Source organism: Egretta garzetta, unplaced genomic scaffold (genome assembly GCF_000687185.1).
Source record: "Egretta garzetta isolate BGI_Z169 unplaced genomic scaffold, ASM68718v1 scaffold371, whole genome shotgun sequence".
Lineage (NCBI taxonomy): Eukaryota > Metazoa > Chordata > Aves > Pelecaniformes > Ardeidae > Egretta > Egretta garzetta.
This window is the reverse complement of record NW_009258616.1, coordinates 1,069,145-1,093,671: the sequence shown is the minus strand read 5'-3', so window position 1 is coordinate 1,093,671 and position 24,527 is coordinate 1,069,145. Positions and strand designations below refer to the sequence as shown.

General features: G+C 36.4%; 1 protein-coding gene across 3 annotated transcripts in view; it reads right to left on the bottom strand.

Annotated features, from left to right (window-relative positions):
* Positions 1 to 3,683: 3,683 nt before the first annotated feature.
* The window catches only part of POC1B (POC1 centriolar protein B), a 48,609-nt gene continuing 27,765 nt past the window's right edge, over positions 3,684 to 24,527 (bottom strand). For all 3 annotated transcript variants that reach the window (XM_009648066.2, XM_035903529.1, XM_035903530.1), the window contains 2 exons: positions 5,780 to 5,962; positions 3,684 to 4,737 (listed from right to left, as the gene is read on the bottom strand). In XM_009648066.2, coding sequence (XP_009646361.1) covers positions 4,633 to 4,737; positions 5,780 to 5,962 — 288 coding nt within the window. In that variant the 3' untranslated portion in view covers positions 3,684 to 4,632. The remainder of the gene's footprint in view (positions 4,738 to 5,779; positions 5,963 to 24,527) is intronic.

Here is a 24,527-nt window from a genome sequence, read left to right as displayed (position 1 = left end):
GAGGCAAGGCAAGGTGAACACCTTAATCTGATTGTGTAGCTTTGTGGCAGGAAACGCGTTAGTGAAAATGAACAATTTTTCTGCTTTAAGTTGCATTTACAAATACACTGGTGGTACCTTGTCTAGAACTGCTGACTCTCTTACAAAAGAAGTATTTTGGGAGGGATGACACATTTTGTCTCGTGGAAGGTTCCTCGGTGTTCACCAGTAAAATTCTTCAGTAGCTATAAATAACCAAAGACCTTATTTTCATATTATTAAGTTCTTTAAGTGTAATACTAAATTATAAATATGTTCTGTAACAGGTAATAAATGTACCTTATCGCTCACTGACTAGTTTAGAAACTAATTTTTTTTTTCTGCTGGATTTAAAATTTCTGGTGAAATTGGTGAGGAGCGTACTCAGCACATCCTGTTAGCTGAGTCAATTGAAATTGCACCTGTTCTTGGGTGCAAGTCATAACAAATGCAACCCATACACATTGTAAAGAAAAGGACTTGTATGCACTTTTTCCAATTAACATCTGCCTTTTGGCAAGTCATTAACCTATTTTCTCACAAAGAAACGGCTTCAATTGTATTATGCATCCGAAGCGTGCAAAAGTCCCTGAGGGGGCACTCTGACAAAAACACACTGTTCCTGGATCCAGTGTGAACATACATATTCATTAATTGTTTGGGGCAAAGAGTACAGAATTTCTGATTCTTACAAGTCTTACAAGGTAAACAGGTTACATAAAGCTATGTCCTTGGAAATACACTCACATCCCAGCTGCCACCGCTCAGCAGAAAACTCAAAAGTGGTTCTGTGCTGTGATATGGCAATGAAAATAATTCTGCAACACCGTAATGGAAGAAAACACTTTTAGGAAGAAAAAAAACCCAAAACTGTTTACCCTAAATATAATACAGCATGTTTATTTATTTAAATAAATATAAATAAATAAAGGTGGGAAGTTGTCTTTCTCGAATCCCTCATGTTACAGGGATCTGTTCAGGCCATCCTAACATGGTGAGGAGAACCTATTCTACCACCATTTCCCCTGCCAGAAGACTAGTTTAATCAAAATTTAAAACTACAGTTTAAGTTTCTCACCATAAAGATAATGATAATGAAACAATGAATTATTATCTTACACATGTAAAAGCAAGAAACAACAATCCTCCAAAGATGAGGGAGTTGTTCAGATACATTTGCCTCCAGGAACTTGTTTTCCCAAAACCGTAAGTTTATAAAAAATATGTCAGCAGTAGTAAAAAGTAAACACTGAAGATTTTTGGAGAATGTAGTAGTGTGTTTAAAAAAAAACCAAAAGCAAACCCAAACCAAAAATGAAACAACCTGCAAAAAATAAAAAAGAGAAAACTCAGAATACTGTTTGAGTTGTCAGGTTTGTCCATAAAGCACAGTGGATTATTGGCATAAACTGATGTCTCAGTCTGATTTTGCCCTGATATTTGAAAACCTCTATGTTCAGATAAAAAAAAAAGTAAAGTGCCTTAAGGTCCAACGCTGCAACATTCAGCCATTCAGTGTCTGCCCCCACAGTGGTAATTAGGAACCTCTAAACGTGCTTGCAAAGGAAGTACATATTACTATCCAAAATGAAAAACTAAGAAAAATACCTTTATTGCCTCAACAGCATGCTTTATGGAATGCCTAAGATAAAATTCCACTAAACTTTCATGGGAATTACAAATAAAATTGAAGATACAGTAGTAACTGATAGCATTTCTTTCAATTTGGAAGAGCATTTTGTTTCAAAATGTCCACAGAAGCACCTACGATGAGTTGCTCAGCTACTGCGTAACGCTTTGACACTTCAGGAATTTGAAGTTGGGTTCCTCCAGAGACAGTCTCCCAGTGACTCCGGCAGGACAGGTTATTCCCGCTGCCACCTTCTCTCTCTCCCCCATGAACCCTGGGGATCTACTCCATGTCATTCAGACACAGGTATTATTTTTTTAATAAGTAATTGAGCCATTTTTGCAGTAGCTGGCCTCGATGCTGCAAGCTGTCTTTCTCCAACAGGGTGGCCTATTTACACTTACTATCAGAGGGATAACTTAGCTTGAGGAAAGCCGGACTGCATCAGGTTTGTGGTTCAGCTTGCTTAGAAGTATGGATTTTCAGTACTTCACTGCAGTCTGCAATACAGATACACTTTTCACAATCATTTAAAGATCTGTGCAATTATTTTTTCACTGCAGTCTGCAATACAGATATACTTTTCATAATAATTTAAAGACCTATGCAATTATTTTTCACATGGTGCAGAAGCACAACTAAGACTAAACAGCAGTCGTTTTCCTCTAGCTCTACAAGATAATTCAAATTAGTCAAGTCATCAGTTATTTGCCAGAGCACAAACCCTAGACTAAATGCTTCTGTGAGTTTAACCAGCTTCTTCAGGTGCTTTTAAAGGAAGCATATTTCTATTCCATAGTTTTATTTGAAATTATATGGATCAAGAAAATGGGATAACTAGCCCACATCAATGTTCCTTTAAAGAAACATCACGTTAGCTGGTGGTGGTTGTGTTTTAGGAAAGCCATCACAGCTTGAGGAAAATACCTCCATCCTGTTCTCAACTAACCATCTCTGGTTATACAGACATCCCAAGCGTCATGCGTGTTGAATTGCAGTATCAACATATCTTAATTTGGAAATGTTATATTAATTCACCAGACTCACAAACAGCAGAGGAATAAACTGGATTAAGTAGTAAATGCTCCAGATAATAGGTACTGAAAAGGAAGAAGGATTAGTGATAGGGGCTAAGGCAGAAAGGAAAATTTCAGCAGATTTTATTAAAAAATACAGAAGTAAAAGAAAATTCCAAGTCTCATTGATAAATAATTCTGAAAAGCTTAATAAAATAAAAATCTAGCGACTTAAAACATACATATAGTCCACTCGGAGAAAACAAGAAACAAGTGAAGGACTTTAACAGATACTACTGTCTTCTAATGGAGCCAAGTGGGCAAAGACCACACGAGTATTTGCAAATGCACAAAGCAAAGTACATCTGACCTAGAAGATAGTATTTGCATAATTATCCATTATATAGCATTATAAACAATTGCATACTCAAAGGTCAGTCTGTTTACATCGGAAAATGTAAGACCATCCTTTCCAAAAACTCTGTGGCTAGGATGTTGCATAGAAATAGTTGCATCTAAAATTTTTATGAGACTGCGTCTTTGCTATAAACAGTATTACTTAAGACTGAGCTGAAAATATGTAGTACTTGTTGGTAAAATTCAAAGTTTACCAAGCAAGTGAGGTGATGTCTGGCTATCTGAAGGTGATCACTATGAGAGAAAATGAGAAGTTATAAAAGAAAAATTGACTGCTCATTGCTTTCGTTCGAACCACAATAGTATTTGCACAGTGAGCTTCTGTACTTAACCTGAACTCTATTGATGTTAATGAAGTTCAGCCTGGGAAATGGGCTTTATCTATATACAGTCAGCTGCAGAATTGGATTAGAATGCTTCCCCCAATTTCAAGTGTCCTATTTTTCAACATACAAAATGCGAAGTTGCAGAAAGGGATGACTACCTAGTTTTGGTTGTGGACTTAAAACAGGTATTCTGCAATTGCCATTTAAAAAAATAATAGGTAGACAAAAAGAAGCATAGCTGTTTTCTAATAAAAACAGGACCTACAATTGTCTTTCTAAAAATTGCATTTTTATTAAAAATAAAACCAAAATCATACATTGCAAAGTCTTTCCTCATTTATGTCTTGATTCATAATGCATTAACCAATGGGGACATTCCCAGCATGCAAAGCTTGAACACCTGTGGAAGTCCTTGGAGGATGAGAATCTTTTGTATTTATTATATAGATTTTGCATCATTTTGCATTTGGTTCAAATATATACATCAGAAGTAAAAGGATGATTTTTATTCTTCAGAATGTGAAAAAATGAATTTTTCTGGGGATGAGATAAGCAGAAGTGCTTGACTGCATCAGTCTTGCAGCTGAATTCACACAGATGCAATTATAGTTTCAAAGTTTAAGTGACCTCTTTTTCATATTTGCAACTAAAAGTTTTTACACTACATCTCGCAATCATCAAAATTTTTAGAAGATATAGAGTAACTGTCACTACTTTTTGGTAAAATACTTGAGAATACATAAGGGAGAAAGAAAACCTCTGGCATTTTTGGAGTTAGGGCTAATTAGATCTTACCTAACTTAGGTGCTTGATTAATGTTGCCTTAGCACAGAGAGCATTATTTTCACAATCCTTACCTGAGTTAAAAAACCTGCATAGTGCACTTCCACAATATTTGCTGTTAATCTAAAAATACAGAGTTTGTTGCTTAGTCATATTCAAAGATCTTATTAGGTTGAAATAAGAGTCCTGTAACATTCAATGGGAATGATTTTAGAAAATATTATTTTTGGCTGGGCTACACTTTATTAAATATATAACTGGAATACCTGCTTGCTACCAATGTTTAAAATGTGTTGTATATTTTTTTCTTCAGTTTTTATTACACTGACTTCTTAGAAAAGGAGGATTTTTTTTTGCTTCTGGCAAAATCCAATGAAGTAACATTTATACCTTCCTTGTGAATATATGAAACTTATTCATCAATACAGTTTGTTTTCATCTTTTATTCTTCCTGTCTTCCCTGAAGTAACATTTTTTGCTGATTTTCTAAGCATTCTTTCAATTTATCTTCAGTCAAAGTCAGACGTTGTTCCAGGATTGAAATAGTCTGCATGAAGAGGACAATAATTTCAACACACAGTATTATAAAAGTGTGCAACATAGTAACATAAGAAAAATAATTTTCACTCAACAGGAAAAAATACCCTAAGATGGCTTTTCCTTAGCTGTTCCGCTATTTACAACTGTATTTAAAAATAATGGCTTTGTGTCTATGGAGACTGTCTAAAGGTTTAAAATTGTTTTCACAATTTTTTTCTCTGAAATATATACATGTATATATAAATTACTCTGAAATACTATGTGAAAGTTACATCCATATTTCAATAGAAAACCAGCCATCTTTAGTGACCCCAAATGATGTCCTCCAAAAACCTAAAAGAAACTTCTAAGGCATCCGCCAAAAAAGGAAGTGAGAAAAAATATATATATATTGCAAATATATATTGCAAAAGAATGCCAAAACCCCCCACCTTAGCCACTTCATTTTGATTTGGTTTAATGTTAATATAGTACAGACTACAGAGTAGTATCTTAAAGCATAGATTGGCTAAATCTGGATTACTAAAAAGAAGTATTGAGCATTTGCAAACAAGTGACTCAGAGTCACTGACTGAGGCTATTACTTGTGCAGTTTCACTGACACTAGGAATTATTCCACTCCTACCTAAGCCAACACCTCGAACACCAAGTTTGAAAAGGGATTTAATGGTACATTGCCAATTTACTTTGTTCATCCCCTGCTAATGCGTGACTCTTCAAGCTGGAATCTGACAATGTCTGCTAAACAAGCGGCTTCTGGCAAATCTACGCTAGGTCTCACTACTGAAAAATAGTGACTCTTTTCCTCCAGAGTTAAAAATACAACAATAATCTTTATGATTACGTAGCAGGAAGCCTTCACTTTAGCAAACACAATACATGCGATCAATATTTGCTAAAAGGAAAAAACCAAAACAGGCACTTGACCATACAACTATCCAAAATAACCCCATAGACTTTAATATACTCATTTATGAAGATGCCTCCTGGGGTTTTTTGCCTATTGACAGTGTCATTACTGCAAGCGTTATCTGTTACTGCATACTTACCAGAGTTAAAACATCCAGCTGCTCCACAATGTGCTCCAAAGCATTACCCAGGGAGGGGGAGATGCCTGTTTGCTTGTTCACATTATGCACAGCTGATCCGCTCTCATTCTCCGACTTCCTTTTTGAACTTGTTGCCAAGACTGAAGCCGGGGGATGCTGCAGATCTTCACTGCCGCCATCATCCTTGAATACAGAAACACCATTTGAAGATTCAGTTGCCTTTGTCTTCATTTAATTGGAACCACACAAGAAGATAGGCAAAAAAGTCTGGCTTTTAATTTTTTTTTTTTTTTAAATCTATTTACACATATATGCATACACACAAGGGCCTTCAGATTTGCTTCTTGCACCAGGTCCAATTCATAACACTTCAATTTATTCTGACATGAGAGAGAATTTCAGCTGTGATGGATGAGGTAATAAGAGAAATCTCATCAGTCTTTAGGTACATATTTCAGGCACATATGAATGAGGAACTACATGCTGCATTAGTAGAGCTTGAATTAAAGTTTGAATAAATACTGCTGACTGGAGTTTTCTTCAAAAAGATAGCTCTAGTTCACAAAGGAATTCATTCACAGCAGTCATACGGATGAAAAATCCATATGTGACTAGATGATCACAAGGGTTTCTTCCAAGTTCATAGTATGAAACCTTTGTTTAGTATGGATTAACCTCTTCTTTCAGAATAAAAAAAATTAAGTAGTTTTTAGTTGTTTATTCAGTGGCATTACTTTTTGTGAAGCTGATTCCTTCAGAAAATGGGAGGAGGAAACAACAGAAAAGACCTACACAATGCAAAGTTAACAGAGAAATAACTTTGATGTATAAAACATAGCTCCAGGGTAAGTGAGAGAGCATGATCTTCCCAATCACTTTTGGTTTTGTTTGGGACTTGAAGTTCTTAATGGGCACTTTTGGGTCATGAAAGGTTAAATCATCACTAATTCATTAGATGGTCCTTCATAACAACTTTACCTGATTTATTAATGACTTTTTGAGATTTTGTGTTAAAAATTCTTATACTTTCAGATAATTTTAGCTTATTTTTACACTAAAATAAACTGAGGTAGTCAAGCATTATCATCTCTAATTATATTTCCAATATCCACAACATTTATAAAATACAATTTTTAAAATGTTACAATTTAACTGTTTCTCTGAAACTTATCAACAGCTGATGAAAATATCCGTTAGCTATGCAAAGGGGAAATTTTAGTCTTACCTGATGTGTTTAAAACACACAATATTTACAATGCATCCAAAATATATTTATGTTGTAAAGCTGAACAGATTTTCAAAAGAAAGAGTCTTAAAATCATTGTCAGACATTAAAAAAATATTCTCCTAAGTCTACATAATAATCTCATAGAATGTAAATTGCTAGGCAGAATTAGTGGCAAACCCTTACAAGATTCCCCAGGCATGTTGATGAGTTTCTGTCAAGAACAATTTAAGTGTAGTTGACCCTGCCTTTGAATCAAGTAGGATCAGTGTGATGGATGAAATACTACTACTGAGATAAAGTCATGACTTTAAATACAAGTAATACCAAATCATCTCAATATTATCAGGAAAATACTATCCCTGTGTCTTCAGTGTCATCCCGCACAGTCCTGATGAACTATCATGTTTTGTTCTCTGGGCTCACTGTTGCCAACTCTCCAAAATCGTTTCTTCCCTAAGTGCTGGGCTTGTGCTATTCTACATCGTCGAGAAAGAACTAAGCAAGAGACAAGTTGTGCCCACCATCTGTCTGGAAGGGCTTTTCTTTTTACTGGCAAAGGCCATGAGCAAACCAAAAATGCCACACACACAGAGTCAGTAGAAGACTCTAGGGAGGGGAATGGCTGAAAGCAGAGAGTGTGGTGGGGTTAAGAGGGTTTTGTATCTTAGGAAGAAGATGGCAAAGAAGAAAGTCTCACCACCCTCTCTGAATTAAAATCCCCATTGTGCAGTTGAGTTGTGCAAGGACAGGTCTCAGCCCCCAGGCAAGAACCCATGAAGTGCAGAGCATGGGATTGACAGGGACAGAGGGAGATACCAAGATACCCATGCATATACTTCAGACCTCAACTTACAACACTACAAAACCACATGGAACCCTTCTCAAGGCTTGTTAGTACCATGGTATTTGGTGATATGTCATTTTCATTTATGATGATAAAAGAAACAGATAAATGAACTAGAAGATACCTCCAGTTCCCTTTCAGCCCTCTCTTTTTTGTGCTTGGTGACTGATTTATGCAAATGAACTAAGCATGTCAAGTAATAAAGGTCTGATGCAACTAATATTGAAATCTATCAGTGATTTGTACTGATACTGGGTTGTGTCAAAAAATAAAAGTGTGTTAGACATCAAACTACAGATTTCAAACATTAAACATCTGAGGCTGTTCTACAGAATGTCCTAATGGTTACAACATTTGCATTGGACTACAGAGAACTGGCCTTCTCAGTCTAAGGCTGTTTAAATTCAGGGCTCATAGCGCAATGCTTTGTCAGCCAGGCTGTTGCCTTTTCAAGGCATGAAACTGTGGAAGAAAGGGCACCCTCTCCAGCCATGCTGTTCGAGTTTTGCTACTGGTCAATAGAAAGCAGCTTTAGTTCAGTGCTTAGGATACTCAGTCAGGAGCAGGTAAGTCCTGTTCCCATGAGAGGCTTTATATTTTATATATAAGGGGATAAAATCAATAAAAACTCCATAGGAGATAGGATTTGAACCAGAACTTCCCCACTCTTAACTAGATGGTTTAATTACATCTTTCTCTCCAGTACCATGAATTTCAATTTCTTCCTAATATGAAAAATTTTATGATGTCAACTTCAAATTATTCCAAAGAATTGTACATTCTGAAGGAGTCACTTGTTAGCACAAAATGAAATAGAATACAGATGGTTTGATTTTTGGACAAGGTAAGCGAATCTCCCATTTAATTTTACGTTGCTTTAACTCCTTGCTCTGAAGTGTTACAAGTCCTCAAAAGAAAGTGTGCTGAGTATCTCAGAATATTCTGGCTGACAATGTAACCCATGTGCATGAAGTCTATAGGTTTACTGCATTTTAAGACTGTCCATATCTTCCCTTTGCAGATTTCGTTATAAGAGATACCATTAATTCAATCCTAGAAGAGCTCAGGTTCACTGTGTTATTTCTAACTTACCAAGTTGTATCTGAGGTCCTTGGGAAACAGGATTAATGGAAACTTTTTGGCACGCTTACTAAATCACAAGATGGAGATAGTCTCAAATGCTTATTAATACAGAAAAGATTAAGCTCAATTTGGCATTCAAATGTTAAAGAAAAAATATTGCCATATTAAAGAATTCCTACTTTACAACCAATTGTACTATGAAGAACGTCCTTGTATTTAACTACAACAGGAGAGTCTGTTAGAATAGCCTTCTCAGTGAGATTTCTACAGAAAGATAGTGAGATTACAGAAACCCTGCTTCTGTCTGTAAAACTTGACTGCTTGCCCAGAAGCTTCCAAACCTCAACCAGGATTAGCTAAATTTGACAGAGGTGTAGAGGGCTCACTGATTAAGTTGCAACAAATTTCAGAAAAATTTGAAGCAGGGTAGATGAGACACGTTGCAGGAAAAACAGGTAGAACTCAAGCATTATATATTCTGCATGGCAGCAGTAAACCTGCTCAGTTATCACGTGCCTTATGGAACACAGGCAGTTGATGACAAAAATTAAAAATGTCAGTGAAAACCAGCCAGTTGGTGCAGGAATAATTTGTAAAGCTTACGCAATTATTCTATGTAGACACCTGTATGTGTCCTCTGAAAACTTTGGCACCTTTTGCTGATTTTGATCAAACCTAATGAAGAATAATTAAGTTCCTAAAAGCTTCAGGAAACCGTTTGCCAGAGTTTCCCACCTGAGGTTAATGCAGCTCTACAAGTTCACACTCTTTAGATCAGAAGGGGAATAGGGATGTGAATTCCAGAAGTGCAAGAAAGACCCAGGCTAGATGGAACCCATGTCTTCCCAGAATCCAATATCAATAAGCTCATTGGAAATAAACCTAGCGGTTTGTCTAATGTTAACAAAGCTACTTGTACTAATGTTTTGAGAAGCAGGTTCATTTTCTTGCCTTAACACAGCCAAACCAGACGTAACTCTCAACTTCAACTGATACTCTCTGACTTTGCTTAAAGGCATTGCAAATTCAGTGTCCCAAGGATAATCTATTAATTCTCAAGTACTTAAAAATAATAAAAAATAGATTTAACATTCAATGGCATACAAATTAAAATTTGCTGTCTGTGATTTGAAATATTAGGATTTAAAATTAATTGACAAGTTCTTCTAAAAACAGTTTACCCTGAAGTTGGGGCTTCTCAGTTTCTTTTCAAACAAGTTTGCTGTACTTCAGACTGAAAATAGAGATCTCAGTGTAAACTCCCACAAAATGATTACAAATTTTGCTATTAAACCCAACCTAAACAGATTCTTCCAACCCAAGGCGGAAAGCTGTCAATTCAGGTAAATAGAGCAAATGCTAAGCTACTAAAAAACTCGCCAAACATTTTTTTCTTACAGTAAAATTGATCCAAAATTCAATGTATCAGACAAATAGACTGTGAAAAATGCTTTGTAGCTCAGCAAATTGCCACCAACATTGCCAAGTCAGAGTACTGGAAAAGACTTCTTGTAATTCAGTGGGTTATGCAGGAAACTGAGACTCTGTGTTACATACTCAAAGATGTATAGGGACAATGTGACACAGAAGTGCTTATATAAATAAGGCAAAGGCCTCGATGTTTGTCAAATCTGAAAGGATCAAATACAGATAAGCAAATAATTGAACTTTCAAAATTAGTAAGAGAGAAATGAAATGAGACAGTTTCAAATTTTCAACTTAGGTAAGTTGTGCCAAAATGATTGTTATTTTTATCATATTCTAGAAATTTGCAGAGATTTTTAAATGGTGTCAGACATCCAAGTACTCTGCTATATCCTTGAGGTGCCTGCTTTGTATTTTAACCTGTCCTGGTATCTAAAGTTACAATCTCCTCCAGCTCAGTGAAGGGTCCAAAACTGCTGAAATCTAATGCAACACTCAAATGCCAAAACCTTCTTATAAGGGAGTGACACTAGTCTCAGTAGGTTTCCTTTACTTTTGCATAGCGATCAGTTCATGTCCACCACTTTAATTCAGCAGTCTTTTAATAAAAAGTTCTCTTTAAAGAAACGCTTTCTACCAACTGCCTATTTTACATAAAGTGTTTTAAGAACTAGATGTTTCCTTCAAATTAGCCCCTTTCTAAAGCATTTTAAATACTACCAATTCATAAACAATTCTATATGTTGACAGCAATGTAGTAAAAATGCCTCATAATTCAAAAAAACCAAAGTATTCTGAAAGACTTCGGAACTATAGCTTATTTTGAGAGAATAAATTTGAATAAGGCAATCAATTTTAAATTGTTACTTCTGAGCAAAGCTAAAAAGAAAATTAAAATGTCTACAGTGTTTCCATTCACAGCCCATTAGTAATAAAATGGACTCACATTTGGGCAACTTCATGAGAGTTACAAATAAGGAGGAGAAGGAACAGATTTAATTAATCAATAGGAAGTTATTACCATGACATTACCAAGCAGATGTTCACCAGAAAATTAAATTTAGCTTATAAATGATGTCACAAAGAGCAAACCATAATTGCTCATCTTTGTTTTCTGTCAAGCAAAGAAGCCAAAACTCTGTGGGTGGTACTTAATCAATTTGAAAAAACCTTATACATAACCTTATCACCTCTGCCTATTCCCAAATGTTTTCCCAAGAAACACTCACAGATCAGATGATAGAAACAAACACTGCATCCCAGTCTCCCTTCACTTCATGGTGTATAAGAATAGAGTCTGAGTAAAATGCATCCATATATAAAGATGCCTGAGCAGTTTTATTCATAGAGAAAAAAAAATCCCTCAAGAAAAAAAAGAATACAAGTCTCTTGCCACCCAACTGAAAATCATTAGTCTTCAATCTTCTAAGAGCTTCAAATTCAGAACAGACAACAGCTTCCAAATGAATATCTTAATGATCTTATAATTAAGATGGGCTTATATGAAAAAGTGACATTGGTAAGCTTCCTAATGAATCACAAAAATTGGCATGGTCTGCTTTTTAAAAATAATCCTTTAAATTTTGAACACATGGTACATTTGCCTACTAATACTAAAACATTTCTGATACTGTGATTAAAACAACTACAAACAATTACTCATAAGTAGGGCATTAAGCTCAAACAGACCAAAGAGCAAAGGCATAACAGAGTAGTCTCCCACCTTAACCAGAGCTCGAATTCCTGTGGGTTTTGGTTATTTGAAATCATGGGAAGTTTCTCAGGAGACGTAACAGCACTTCCATTATCAGTGCTTTTTCCTCCATCTTGTGAACCTACCTTCAAACGAAAATGGTTCACTGTGGATATACTAAATTGAACCGTCCGGGAGATGGTTTTTTTCTCTGTGTTTTTCGTAGGCCATAATCATTCAAAGATCGCTCCTATTGCTTTGAAATTATTTTTTTCAGTCAATAAGTGTTCTACATAAACCAGAGCTCTCTGATCTATTAGGCTAACACGGAGTATGTTAATTCACAATCTGTTTTATCAGTTTCTACTGCAGCAAACTTCCCTGTAGTTTCAGCTGATTACAGCACTCTTCATTTCCTCTCCTCTCGCACGCACATGAATCAGCATGGCAAAAACCTGCCACGTGCCAAACTGCAGCTTTCTGCCCCTTGCTATCTGATGAGGTAGTTCTGGTATAATTTATTCGCAAACTTTAATTGAAGTTTTGCATTCAAGCAGTAAAATACAGATGAAATAGGCAGCGCATCTAAAACAAAGTTCTACCAAGCATTTCTAGCTTAAAGCAGACCTCTTTCAGAACAACTCACAACACAGAATTTCACACTTAATTCAAAGTCTTTAATGACTTCTTATGTATCTCAGTCTTCTCTAGCTCTTAAAAGAATGTCCAAGCTAAACCCAAAAGTTTAAAGCACTGAATGTAAGTGCAGCTCATCCAATCTGACAAGGAAATATTTGGTCTCCTCCTCTCTGGCACAGGTACCGTCACTGAAGGTAGCACATCCTTCAGTTTAGAACCTGACCACAAGTATTGGTATCAGGATACAAGCCCACAGCCGACAAACCAAGCCAGGCTAGCAGACTCTATTCCTTAGCAAAACAGGCATTTTCACCTAAAATGGAATAGCAGTTTCTTAAGTCTTGAAAACAAATTCAGCCTGAAGCCGAGTTTATAGAAGTCATGAGGCCAGTACAGTACAATGAAAACTAGCTGCTGGTTTGTTTTTTTTTTTTAAATATCAGTACAAAATTAACTGAAATCCTGACACGCTTACAGCAATAGTCTGATTAATCAGATTTATTTATTTCTATCAGGATTACAGCTATGTTAAATTTAGCATTGCTGTGATGGCATGAAATAATAAACTCTTCTCTTCACAGGCACATCTCAAGATATCCTGAATAGATAGTTTTATGTAAAGAAATTATATCATACTTTATAAGTGTTCTTTCACACGCATAATGAGAAACTGGCTACGTGGTTTTGTTTTGTCAGCTTTTTCCCAGATTGCTGCTGATGGTCTGAGAAAACACTGTAAAACATTGCACATTCAATGCACTGAGTATTTTACAATTCCACGTGTACAGAATCTAGTACAGAACAAAAAAATTTCTCCACATTCCATTCATGTCAAGTGAACACAGAAAAAGAACCAAAAATAAGCCTTGTTTTCTCCAAGAAATATAAAGAATCATTATATTTCCCTGATAAAAAACTCATAGAAGTCCACAAATATTTGAGTGCATCCAGTTAGAAACAAATAATGTTTCTGAAATATTTTTTCTAAACTCTTAGATCATCAGTAATACCTAAGCTTTACTTAAAAACGGATGAAAAAAAATTTTTTTAGTTTGCTCATTGATGTTAATTTCTAACATCAATACTTCCCTGCACAGTCAAAGGCTGATTCAGTAAAAACAAAAAATCCACAAAACCTGAATACCTGTGCTTTTTTCCCCACTGGATTTAGATAAACCTAACCCTTAAAATGAAATACAGTACCTAAATACAGTAGCTATACAGCTTGTAAAGGAAGAAAAAAACCACAGCCCCCTCAAACATGTTCTAATCAAACCACTGTGTTTTAAGCACTTAGAGAAAACTGATGATTTCCACTCACAAAACAAGCAATACTGCTGAAAAGTTAGTAATAATAATAACTAAAAAAAAAAAAAAAAAGTCATGAGCATCCCACACAACCTAGACAGAAATCATTACAGGTTCAATTTCCAAAGGTGAGAGTTTCCCTGCCAGGAAGTCAGTTCTAAATATAACAGTTCAGGAAGACCATATTCAAACACTTTCATAAATTATTAAAATACTTGCACCACAGGCACTAAAAATAGCAATGTGTACCCTGTGGAATAAAGGTAAAGGAAGGTAATAAATGATCTTCAATATAACTTTGGCTTCAGCAAGAAGGTTTGTAAAGCGGAGGACAGAGAACATGAAACCATAGAAAGATTCCCACTATTCACAATTAGAAAATAAAGTAGCCAATTTTAATTTAGGCAAATTACTTTGGACTGCATGTGTGCACATCCAAGGGAACATCTTATAGCTAAAATCAGCGCTAAAGTTTCAAGTGATGACTTCTTTTTACCCATATAAAGTCCTAATAAAAATTATACTGCATGCTCTGCTTGAACTTCTTATCCATACTAGGCAGGGAAAAGCTGAAGGAGAGCAGGAGGAATATTTGTATCAGAAACTGGAAACATAATGAAATAGATACTAGAAATTAAATAATGACAGCAAATGAATAACCCTATATGGACAAGGCCTTCTTTCTAATACTATAAATAGAATATTCTGCTGCATTTGATAGTACAAATGCTGTCAAATAAAAACAGAAGTAAAAAAACGCTAGGACTTTCCTAGCATGTTGGCAAACTCTCTATACTCCAAGTAGCAGATTGTAGAGATTCACAGAAGGCATCAAATACAGGCAGGGAGGGAGGGAGGAAGGGAGGCAGGGATAGAGGAGGGACGCAGGGCTACCTCAAAGTGAGAGCAGAGCATCCTCACCAGGAACACATCTACTCAGAGAAATGACAGCTGTTCTTCTGGATTGCCTGCTCATGACTTCTTTCTGTCCTCTTCCACCTACTTAAAAAACTGCTTGAAAGTCTCTGGTTTAGACCAATAGCTAGCTCAATATGTCTAACTGAACTTTGTAAAGAGACAATAGCTGGTAACAGTATGATTTATTGTGCAGAATCTTATATATAAGGGCTAGCACTTCACCTATCTGGTTCAAATGGCTGGTAAAGTTACCTACTGTATTCATTGGTATTGTTCAAAATGAATTTACAGTGAAAAGAGATCGTTCAACAAACCCAAAAGAATTTCTCATTCTTGAAGGCATGTTTACTCCTAGGAAAACCAAACCAACCAAACCCATTTTTCTTAAGTTTAATTTTTCAAACTAAATCATATACTTTACAATACATAACTGATTTCTCTTAGATAAGTGTCTCTTAACCTGTTGGGGCAAAACTAATCTTGATCAAGTATGTAAATGAGGAGAACTAAAGGAGCACATTTCTATCTTAAACCCCACCTCTCAGTAAGAACGAACAAAAAATTACTGAAGACAAAATCCTGAAAAGACAGACTCTGCCAGGAGAAGAAGGACTGAAGGAGGTGAGTAACCTCCTCCTAAACCCTGCAGAAGGCTGAGAAGAGCTGCAGTCCCTGTGCCCCAGTCTCCATAGGTGAGGGGTCTGGTGCTTCACCAGGGTGGGAGGCTGCTGCACAGCAGAGCCGCTGCAGGGATGTCCATGCTGCAGAGCCTGCCTCCGTGCACACACACACACCACATCAGCAGAGCCCCCTGCTGTAAAAGGAGCACGTAAGATCTGCCAGCCCATATACTCATACATACCAACACACAACCTTCTTTGAAAGTTATAGGCAAACCCAACAGAAGCTCCTTTCTCTTGGCACAGATGCACCTGCACCAATGGTTTTTGTCAGGATAACAGTATCAGTGCTATGGGATGAATTTTTTTTATTTTTTTTTGGTACTTCATACCAACATAACTCATGTCAACTAAACTTGGTTGCATAGACAAACCTAGCTTGCCTCCTGTTAGGGGATGCTAGGAGGTGCAGGGTGTCCACACAAAGATTTCAGAGAGAAATCATCTCTTGATAGCTGAGATCTGGCAGCTTTGACTCCCCTTCGGAGCGGGGATAACAACAGGAGGATATACCACTTGACCAGGTGACTATCAACTATACCATTGGGTTTTTACTTTACTTCTATGGAGCAAACAATCTCCTCCAATTCAAATTATTTACAGGAAAATATCAATAGTTAAGAAGCATTAGAAACTAAGTTAGCAATCTAGCACAGTAGAGTCCAAAGTTAAATCCAACACGGCCAGCACAATTGCTTGAAGACTTTGCCAAAAAGCCAGATGCTACTATTAGGGAAAAAAAAAAAAAAAAAAAAAAAAAAAAAAAAAAAAAAAAAAGATGCCCAATATTTCACAGCTTGGAACTGAAATCCCCTGACTATAGCCAGGAAAAAAATATTTTACCATGTAACAGAAGAACACTGTTCCTCAGCATTTGACCAAGGCTTTTGTTAATAAAATGTTACATGTATAATGGATGATGAAGAAAGGTTTGACAAGGACATCAAATACTTCAATAATAGCGTCACAGAAAACTCCCATACGGATGAAATGAAGCTTCAAAATTTTCCTTGAAAAGTCAAACTTATGTGCTTTTGTTGGGTTTCATTTAATACCTGGAGAAAGAAGCAAAAGCCTACACCAAGCTATTTCGGTGCTCAGCATTAGTAATACACTAAGGGTTTGGATAAGCTGTCCAATTTGTCTGGGTGAAAACAATACTCAGTGCTGCTGAGCTTAGTTCAGAGGTGGGATTTTCAAAAATTGCTTTAGCAGCACTAGCATAACTTCATCCTTAAGTCAGCTGAGTTTTACAATTTACTGGGATAGGAATCAAATTAGGGAACTGCAGAAACTGAGAAATTTGAGAATTGCATACAAACATCTAAGAAATGTTAACTTTGGAGTGGCCTGACATGCCTGTTATACTCTTGAAAAATCATTTATTTTAATTAGTGTTCTATTACAAACTTCTGTCAAAATACACACATTGTTCAGCACCAATTAAAACGCTAAATGTGTTGGCACATAAGATTGGTAGGTAGATAGGTTCTGCTTGGCTGTATTAAAAAAGGAATTCAACAACGATAAAATTTACAGTTAAAGCATTAAGGTTGCCAATAATAGCTTTATTTTGAAATGCTTCATAATTTTCTCTCACTGTTGGGCTGTGACAGTTGGAGCTTTGAGGAAACCAAAATAAACACCTTACTGATTTAAGAACATGTTCTGCAGTTCTGCCAGTTCATTAAAATCAGAATTCAATTTGAAAAAAAAAGAAAATTCTCTGTGATAAGCCGAGAGAGTGGGTTTCATTGCTCAAGCAATTAGTTCGCTATAGTTAGCTAACGGGCTCCAAAGATTTATCTTCTCCCTATTTGACACTTGGTATTTGTATTTTAGCCAATTTCTTCCTACCTACAGTGACAGAAATTAGCAAACCATTGGAGGTGACTAACTGTCAGCATGGGATAAATGGCAACACCACTCTGACTGAATTTGGGTGGTTGGGGCAGGGGAAAGGTAAGGACGGTGGCTGACTCAGTGAGTTGCAATTCCAAGAACATTTGTTATTCTTAAATTTCACGGGCACATACTATTAGAAGAGGTCTCGATCACTGAATCTGGTCCTCAGGTACGAGAAGGAGTTTGCATCTATACCATTCTCATTGAGCAATCTTTTATTTTGGAACTGACAACATCTCCCATGGTGAATTTCTTTTATGACTATTTATTTATTTTAATCTAAAAAAGCATAAATATGGATGAAACTTAGTTTATACAGATCATGTTCTAGCCAAGTAAAAGCTTAAAACCTTCCCACTTCTTCCTGAACAGATGCTCTCACTGGTCACATCCACAATGCTGTTGACTTTCATTAAATATGGATAAATAAATAACAAAAGTAGTCAGCTAAAATTTAGGGGGTTGTTCTCCACTTGTCTCATGGATTAAGCTCCTGATTCATATTATTAGCTGGGTACTTTGCAGTCAGCTTTTCCTCCCTGCCAGCCCAAATGAAGAGGGGGGAGCAAAAACATCTAGTAAAAACTCCTGCCCCTCTCAGCAGCAAAATGTTCTGAGGCCAACAACTTGAGGGGAGCTCTGCCCCATGATTCTTATAGGACTCCTTTGCCACCGAGCTGCAGAGAGGCAGTGGTGAACACAGTGAAGGGAAGCAACCTGGTCTAGTGTCCACAACAATTCACAACTTTGTGTTCCAGATCCAATCGCTGTCACAGCTTATTACTCTTTCTTGGTATGAGAGAATACTCCACTTACAGATTCTGTTCTCTGTAGCGATGCTTATGTGACAGAAGAGGTTCTGAAGAACAGGCTCGCTGTGTATTGGCACATCTCTCCACTTAATGTATATAAGTAGAAAATATAATGTAATCTATGATTTTTCAAAAAAATAGCATAGCATCACATAGGGGAGTAAAAAAAAAACATACACAAAGAAATATGTCCTTAAAATATGGGGATATATTAAAGGCTATATATATTTACACACTTTTATATATGTATTTCATATATATTAAATTTTTCTATGTGCGTATATATATACATGGATATATCCCACATATATACATGTACATACACACACTTACATAAAACACCTTACATACTCTTATTACCTTAGAACAGAAATAAACTACAGCTCTGTCCCGTATAACATGCAAAACTTTAAAACTGTGTATATATGTATTAGGAAAATAAATGGAAAACACTAAATAAAGGGTTTATGCTTTGAAGATAAATATTAAATTACACTGGTCACAGTGTATTATTTTATTCATACATCTACCCAGGTTTAAATTAATTTGTTAAACACCCATGCAATTCTTCTGCACACATTCCATATTTAATTATGTTTGCTGCTACATTACTAGCACTTGTGGTGTCTTTGGGGATTTTTGTTTGTTTTGAACAGCCAAAATTAAAACAGTGATTAGCATTAGTATTATCTGTGTGTTCAAAATGGGAAAAAATACGACAACACAATGATATATACTAAGTCTTTGTTTAACTTGCTCACCTTCCTATTGCTCTAGCATACAAACAGTGTCTTGGAATTGTATTTGTATTCGTGACATCCAGATCAGAACCGTCACAATCTAAAATAGTATTCAATATCAACTGTCTTTATATAGGTCTACACAATTCAGTATATTCTTGTATGAATTCTGTATCAAAAAAAGTCCTGACAAAAAAAAAAAAAAAAAAAAAAAAAAAAAAAAGAGTACATCATCAACTGTTTCTTTACATTGCAAAGGAACAGCCTTTTAACATGACTAATCACACTGGCAGCCAGAACAGGAGCATCAGTATGTTCCTCAAGTAGGACTGAAAGCCACAGTTAGACGTACAACTTGGAGCTGAAGCACAAGGGTAGAACTTGCTCTTGTCACTGTATCTTAATAAACTACCACGCGTCTGTTCTGGAAATCTGGTCCTCTGGTTAGACCAGGACAAAGAGAAACTGGAAACTTTTATTCTATTCCCGTTTGCTGTTTCTTTGGCATTGAGGTCCGATGCTTTACCCAGCAACAGAACAGAAATTTTGTTCAGAATCACCATGGATTCAAATTAAAGCCCTCTTGCTTTGTAATGATGACTAAGTTGCAGTCTCTCTACAACTTTTCTGGTTTTAGAAAAAACTCCCTTATTTGTACTAATAATATGGTCTTTTAAAACTTCTGAAAGGAAGATTACTTTGGTATTTTTTTATCACCAGCAACAGCCTGGTGATATCAAGAATTTATGGAACTATGTGTCCATGCAAGGTACAAGAGAATGTATCATTTCCCATATTCTAATGAAAGCACAGCGCCACTGGCAGTCCCTGTCATCTATATCCCTGCATGTTAAAGGAAAATAATTTCTAATAATAATAATGGACAACATTAACACAAATCTTTTCTAGAGATCAATCAAGCTAAGCGTGTAACACTTACATATGAGATACTCCTGTAAGAACAGCAGCTCAGATTCTGAAACGTGCTTGCACTCCCCCTGTGCTTACAGCCACATGGCACTTGCTTTGAAAGTAAAGCATGTTTCTCTAAATAGTTTGGTTGTACAGGTTAGAGTTGGATTAGGGATATAACTGAATTGAAATAAAGATATATAAAGATATGAATAATACTTAAATACTTCACTACATTAGCATTAGTGAAAAACTGCATTGAATACTATCCACTGCAGTATTGATAAGAAATACAAACACAACTATGCTAAAAGGCATATAAACCAGAATATCATACTGTTACAACCCCTTTATTAATTTAATTTTATTAAGGCTGACTGTGTGCTTGTAACTGCATAGAAGGGCTAAACAACGCATAATCAACTGCAGAGTATCAGTTATGGGAGGTAGTGCTCTAGTCGAGATGTGAAGATGCCACACTCGGTAGGATACGGAAGAAGGCATATCCCTACGGTGTGCTGTACTCCATACTTGATGTTAAAATGACAATAAAAACGAAAGCAGTTGGCACTATAATCCCAGATCAACAGCTGGCATTCCAGTCCTAAATGCCAAATTCCTTTTGGGGGTTTACAGCCTTCACAGATAAAATATACTGTTGCTTTTTACAACTGTAAAAGGCAGAATAATATAAATGACCGTAAATTAGAAGTGATGAAACACAGCTGATCAGGATAACTGAAGGCCTCAGCAAAAACTCTACAGCCACTAGAACTAGGAGCAATAAAAAGGACATTTTAGCCCACTTTCCTAAGGAAACAATGCTGAGACTATAATTTCTGTCTGCTTGTCCCTACACCTCACTTTAAATTTTGAACCGGTTGCAGATTTAAGAGGGTCTGATGAAGAAAGAGATATCCTAGAGGGAGCTGATTTCATATAAGTTTCCTGAGAATAGATTGCCAGCTAAAGGAGAGGAATCAGTAAGTAGTCCCAGTGGGAGAAAGGCTCTGGCATAAGTTTACACATTACTGGAGACCACAGAATGCATACGAGAGAAACAGAACATATAATTACCTCAAAGCAAGGGAAAAGCTTCAAATAAAACCTTAAAGTCAGCTATGAAACACAGATTTGTAGGGAGCTAGGCTGCATAATTTCTGTCACTAAAGGATTATTTGTGCTGTACAAAAGAAGTCCTACCAATGGCATACTTACTAGCTAGAGGTGTTAAAGAGTGATGCAGATGGTTTTTTCCAAGGTTAATGAAGTATTTTTATCTTCCATTTCGGAAGATAATAAATGCTATAATCGTATTTCTGGCAAAATGCTTTCTATTCCAACCATAGCAAAAAAGACTGTTAAACAATTTACACTGTATGTAAATATTTTTAAATCCTGGGTTACATAGTTTGGACTCAATGGTTTTGAAATAACTTTAAAAGTAAGGTAGTGATGTTGATTTTTAATATATCCTGGAATAATGAAGAAATACCAGGGTACTGGGGAAGCTGACATTCCATCAGTAGCTAGAAAGGATAAACAGGATAACTGTGTGGTCACAGGTCACAGTCAGCTTGAGAACTGAGTCAGGGAAAAACACTGAAAAGTTGATTTAGGACAGATATAGTAAAGACTTAAGGCATAATGTCAAGCAAATCAATACAGTTTGAGAAAGAAAAGAAAGAGTCTGACAAACTGAAGACCTCTCTGGTGAAACATTTAGTTAAACGTTTCCTGATAAAAACACTATTTTTTTTTCTTTTAAATCCAGAAGATGCACACTACAATTTCAATTAACACAGTTAGGTTGTAATGCAGTATGAAGTTAATTATCTAGCTAGTGTTTCTTTAAAACCACTTAAATCAGAAGGTTACTACAGAATTCTGCTGGCTTTAGTGAATCCACTGAAATCTGTTCTGGTTTCAGTCCCATGCAAAACGTACAAAAAAAGCATACTGGAAAACTACTGAAATAGTCAGGGTTATCTAGCAATCTGACTTCATTCAGCTGTCCAAATGCAACCTTATGTATACATATAATGTCTCAGAGATGAAGACACTCTAGAGCAATACACTATAGAAAGCAGTGGCGTTGAAAAGAATTACAATGACATAATATATAACTGAGTGAAATGTTAAAACTTTGATGTGATAAGGTTATTGAGTGAAGAATTACAGTAACTTCCCACATGCAGCTATAACTAGCTGAAAGTACTGAGCAAGTGGTAGTGCTGTACTGTGACACTACACTGGCAAAAATTAGAAGTATGGACACAGAATTCCTGTCTTAAGAGATGTGTGAGAAATGAGGAAACACCTGTAAGAACGCATCATGGCCTGGAAGAGTAATATTTTCAGTGAGGAACATTTGATACTGGTTTATCTAAGAAAAGGTTATGGCAAAAGTAACTAATTCTCTTAAATCTCTGTCAAGAAAGGGGTCCTCATCTACAATAAAAATAGTCAACTCAGAGTAGTATGGCAATGCCTATGCTTCAGGTATCTGATGTGCAGTGTGGAATGCATCTCAGCATTCGGGAAGTACAATCTCCACGCAGTTAGAACATGCCAGAGGACACCATTTATCCCTCCCATATACCCTCATATATATCCCTCATACCAACCCAAGCTGGTACAACCAGAGTACCATATTGTGAGGGGATAAAAAAAAAATAAAAGAGTAGTACAGCTTTTCAGAACAGCAATGCCAAGTATCTCTACTTACGGTGTCATCCACACAGCTCCTTCTTCCCCTCCCTCCCCCCCAATACTATTTATTTCAAAATGCATAAGGGCAATGGAATCCAGTGTTTCTCTTCCAGAAGAGCACCCTAATCACTAACGATGGACTGCTTCTTACTTGCTTTCCTCTGATGCCATATCATAGAATCATAGAATCCTAGGTTGGAAGGGACCTCGGGGATCATCTGGTCCAACCTTTCTAGGTAAGAGCACTGTCTAGACAAGATGGCCCAGCACCCTGTCCAGCTGAGTATTAAAAGTGTCCAATCTGGCAGAGTCAACCACTTCCCTGGGGAGATTATTCCAATGGTTGACTGTTCTCACTGTGAAAAATTTCTTTACAGTGCTTCAGGGGTTTAAAATCCAAGCAGGAGGGTGGGAGCCGCTTCCGTTCAGCCTCTGTCTCAGTTACCTGCTGTTTAGGTTACAGCCATGCAGACAGAAGAAAGCAAGCTGAATCCTCTTAGGCTGAAAAAATAACTGAGTCCAACACACCTACTCCCTGAACAAAAGGAAGTCATTGCTACCACCTCCTTTGCTCATATTTTTCCATTGCATCCTACGAGAGATGATGTTCAGATGTGTCGTGAAAGTAACACACCTGTGTATGTTGTAGCACAATCACATTGGATACGTGGCTCCATGGACATCGCTCAACCTCAGTTAGGTTACAGCCAGCACTAATCTCCTACTTAATCTCCAAATAATTTTTTCTCATTATTTCCTTCGTGCTAGTGTTAGTTTTTGGATAGCTGCGCAGATCAGGGAATTGACTTGGATGGAACTAACCAGGCAAAACGAGTTGTTAAGCTAAAATGACTGTGAAATCATCCTTTAGCATTGTCCTACATAATTTCTGAGCCCAAAACTATTTTGGTGGAAGATAAAGCCAAGATGCTTTCAGAATTTTTCTATATCAAACATCTATCTGACGAAGGAACATTTTTGCCCTTAGTGCTGAATTTTATTTGAAAAGTCTCAGTCTCTCAGTCCTGTTTTAGGCAACCTATGTAATGTTTGGGTCTGACTCAGTGTTTCCATTATCTCACATGAAGTAAGTAACTACATCTCTTACAGCAAACTAGATGGTAATGCAGCAAGGTTTGTGAGGAGAGATGTGTTGTATTAGAACAATTGATATATTTGGAAAACACTCAAACAAGCTTTTAGGCAGAAAGCACTCTCTGGGTTTGGATATCACTGTAATCTAAGTGATAAATAGAATTTGCTAGCACTTGTTCAAGCACTGTCATTTAGGAAAAATAAGGAAAGATTTAAACAGTATTAAAGCATTTGCTTTTGTAACAAACTTGCATTAACGATTTCGAATAACATATTGGTTTTTTATATATATATATATATTTCCTTTTATATTCAAGGTTCTACCACACAGTCACAAGCATGCTGCACTAAACTTAGACTCCAGTAGTATTTAAGAACAAAGGGTAATTCAAGGGTGGTATTTTAGCTTTAGCATCTTGTTTTCTGACATGCTTGATGTAGCTCAGCTTTATTATCCAACTTAAGATAAACAAAAAAAAAACCCTTGCAACCTTCTCTAAGAGAGTCACGTACTATGAACTAATCTAAACTTTCCCTTGTTTCTCCATCCCTTCTCAGAATTATTAAAGTCCCGTGAATACTAAGAAGTTCAAAACTTAACTTGTGCTACTGCATGAAAAAAAAATTAAAACAGGTGTTTACAGAGTAACAGAGCTACTGAATGCTAACTTCATTAACTTCCATTAAGCTAAATGACTCACAAATGGCATTTAGATCAGTAGTAAATCATCATCTAGGTCAGCAGGATGCTCAT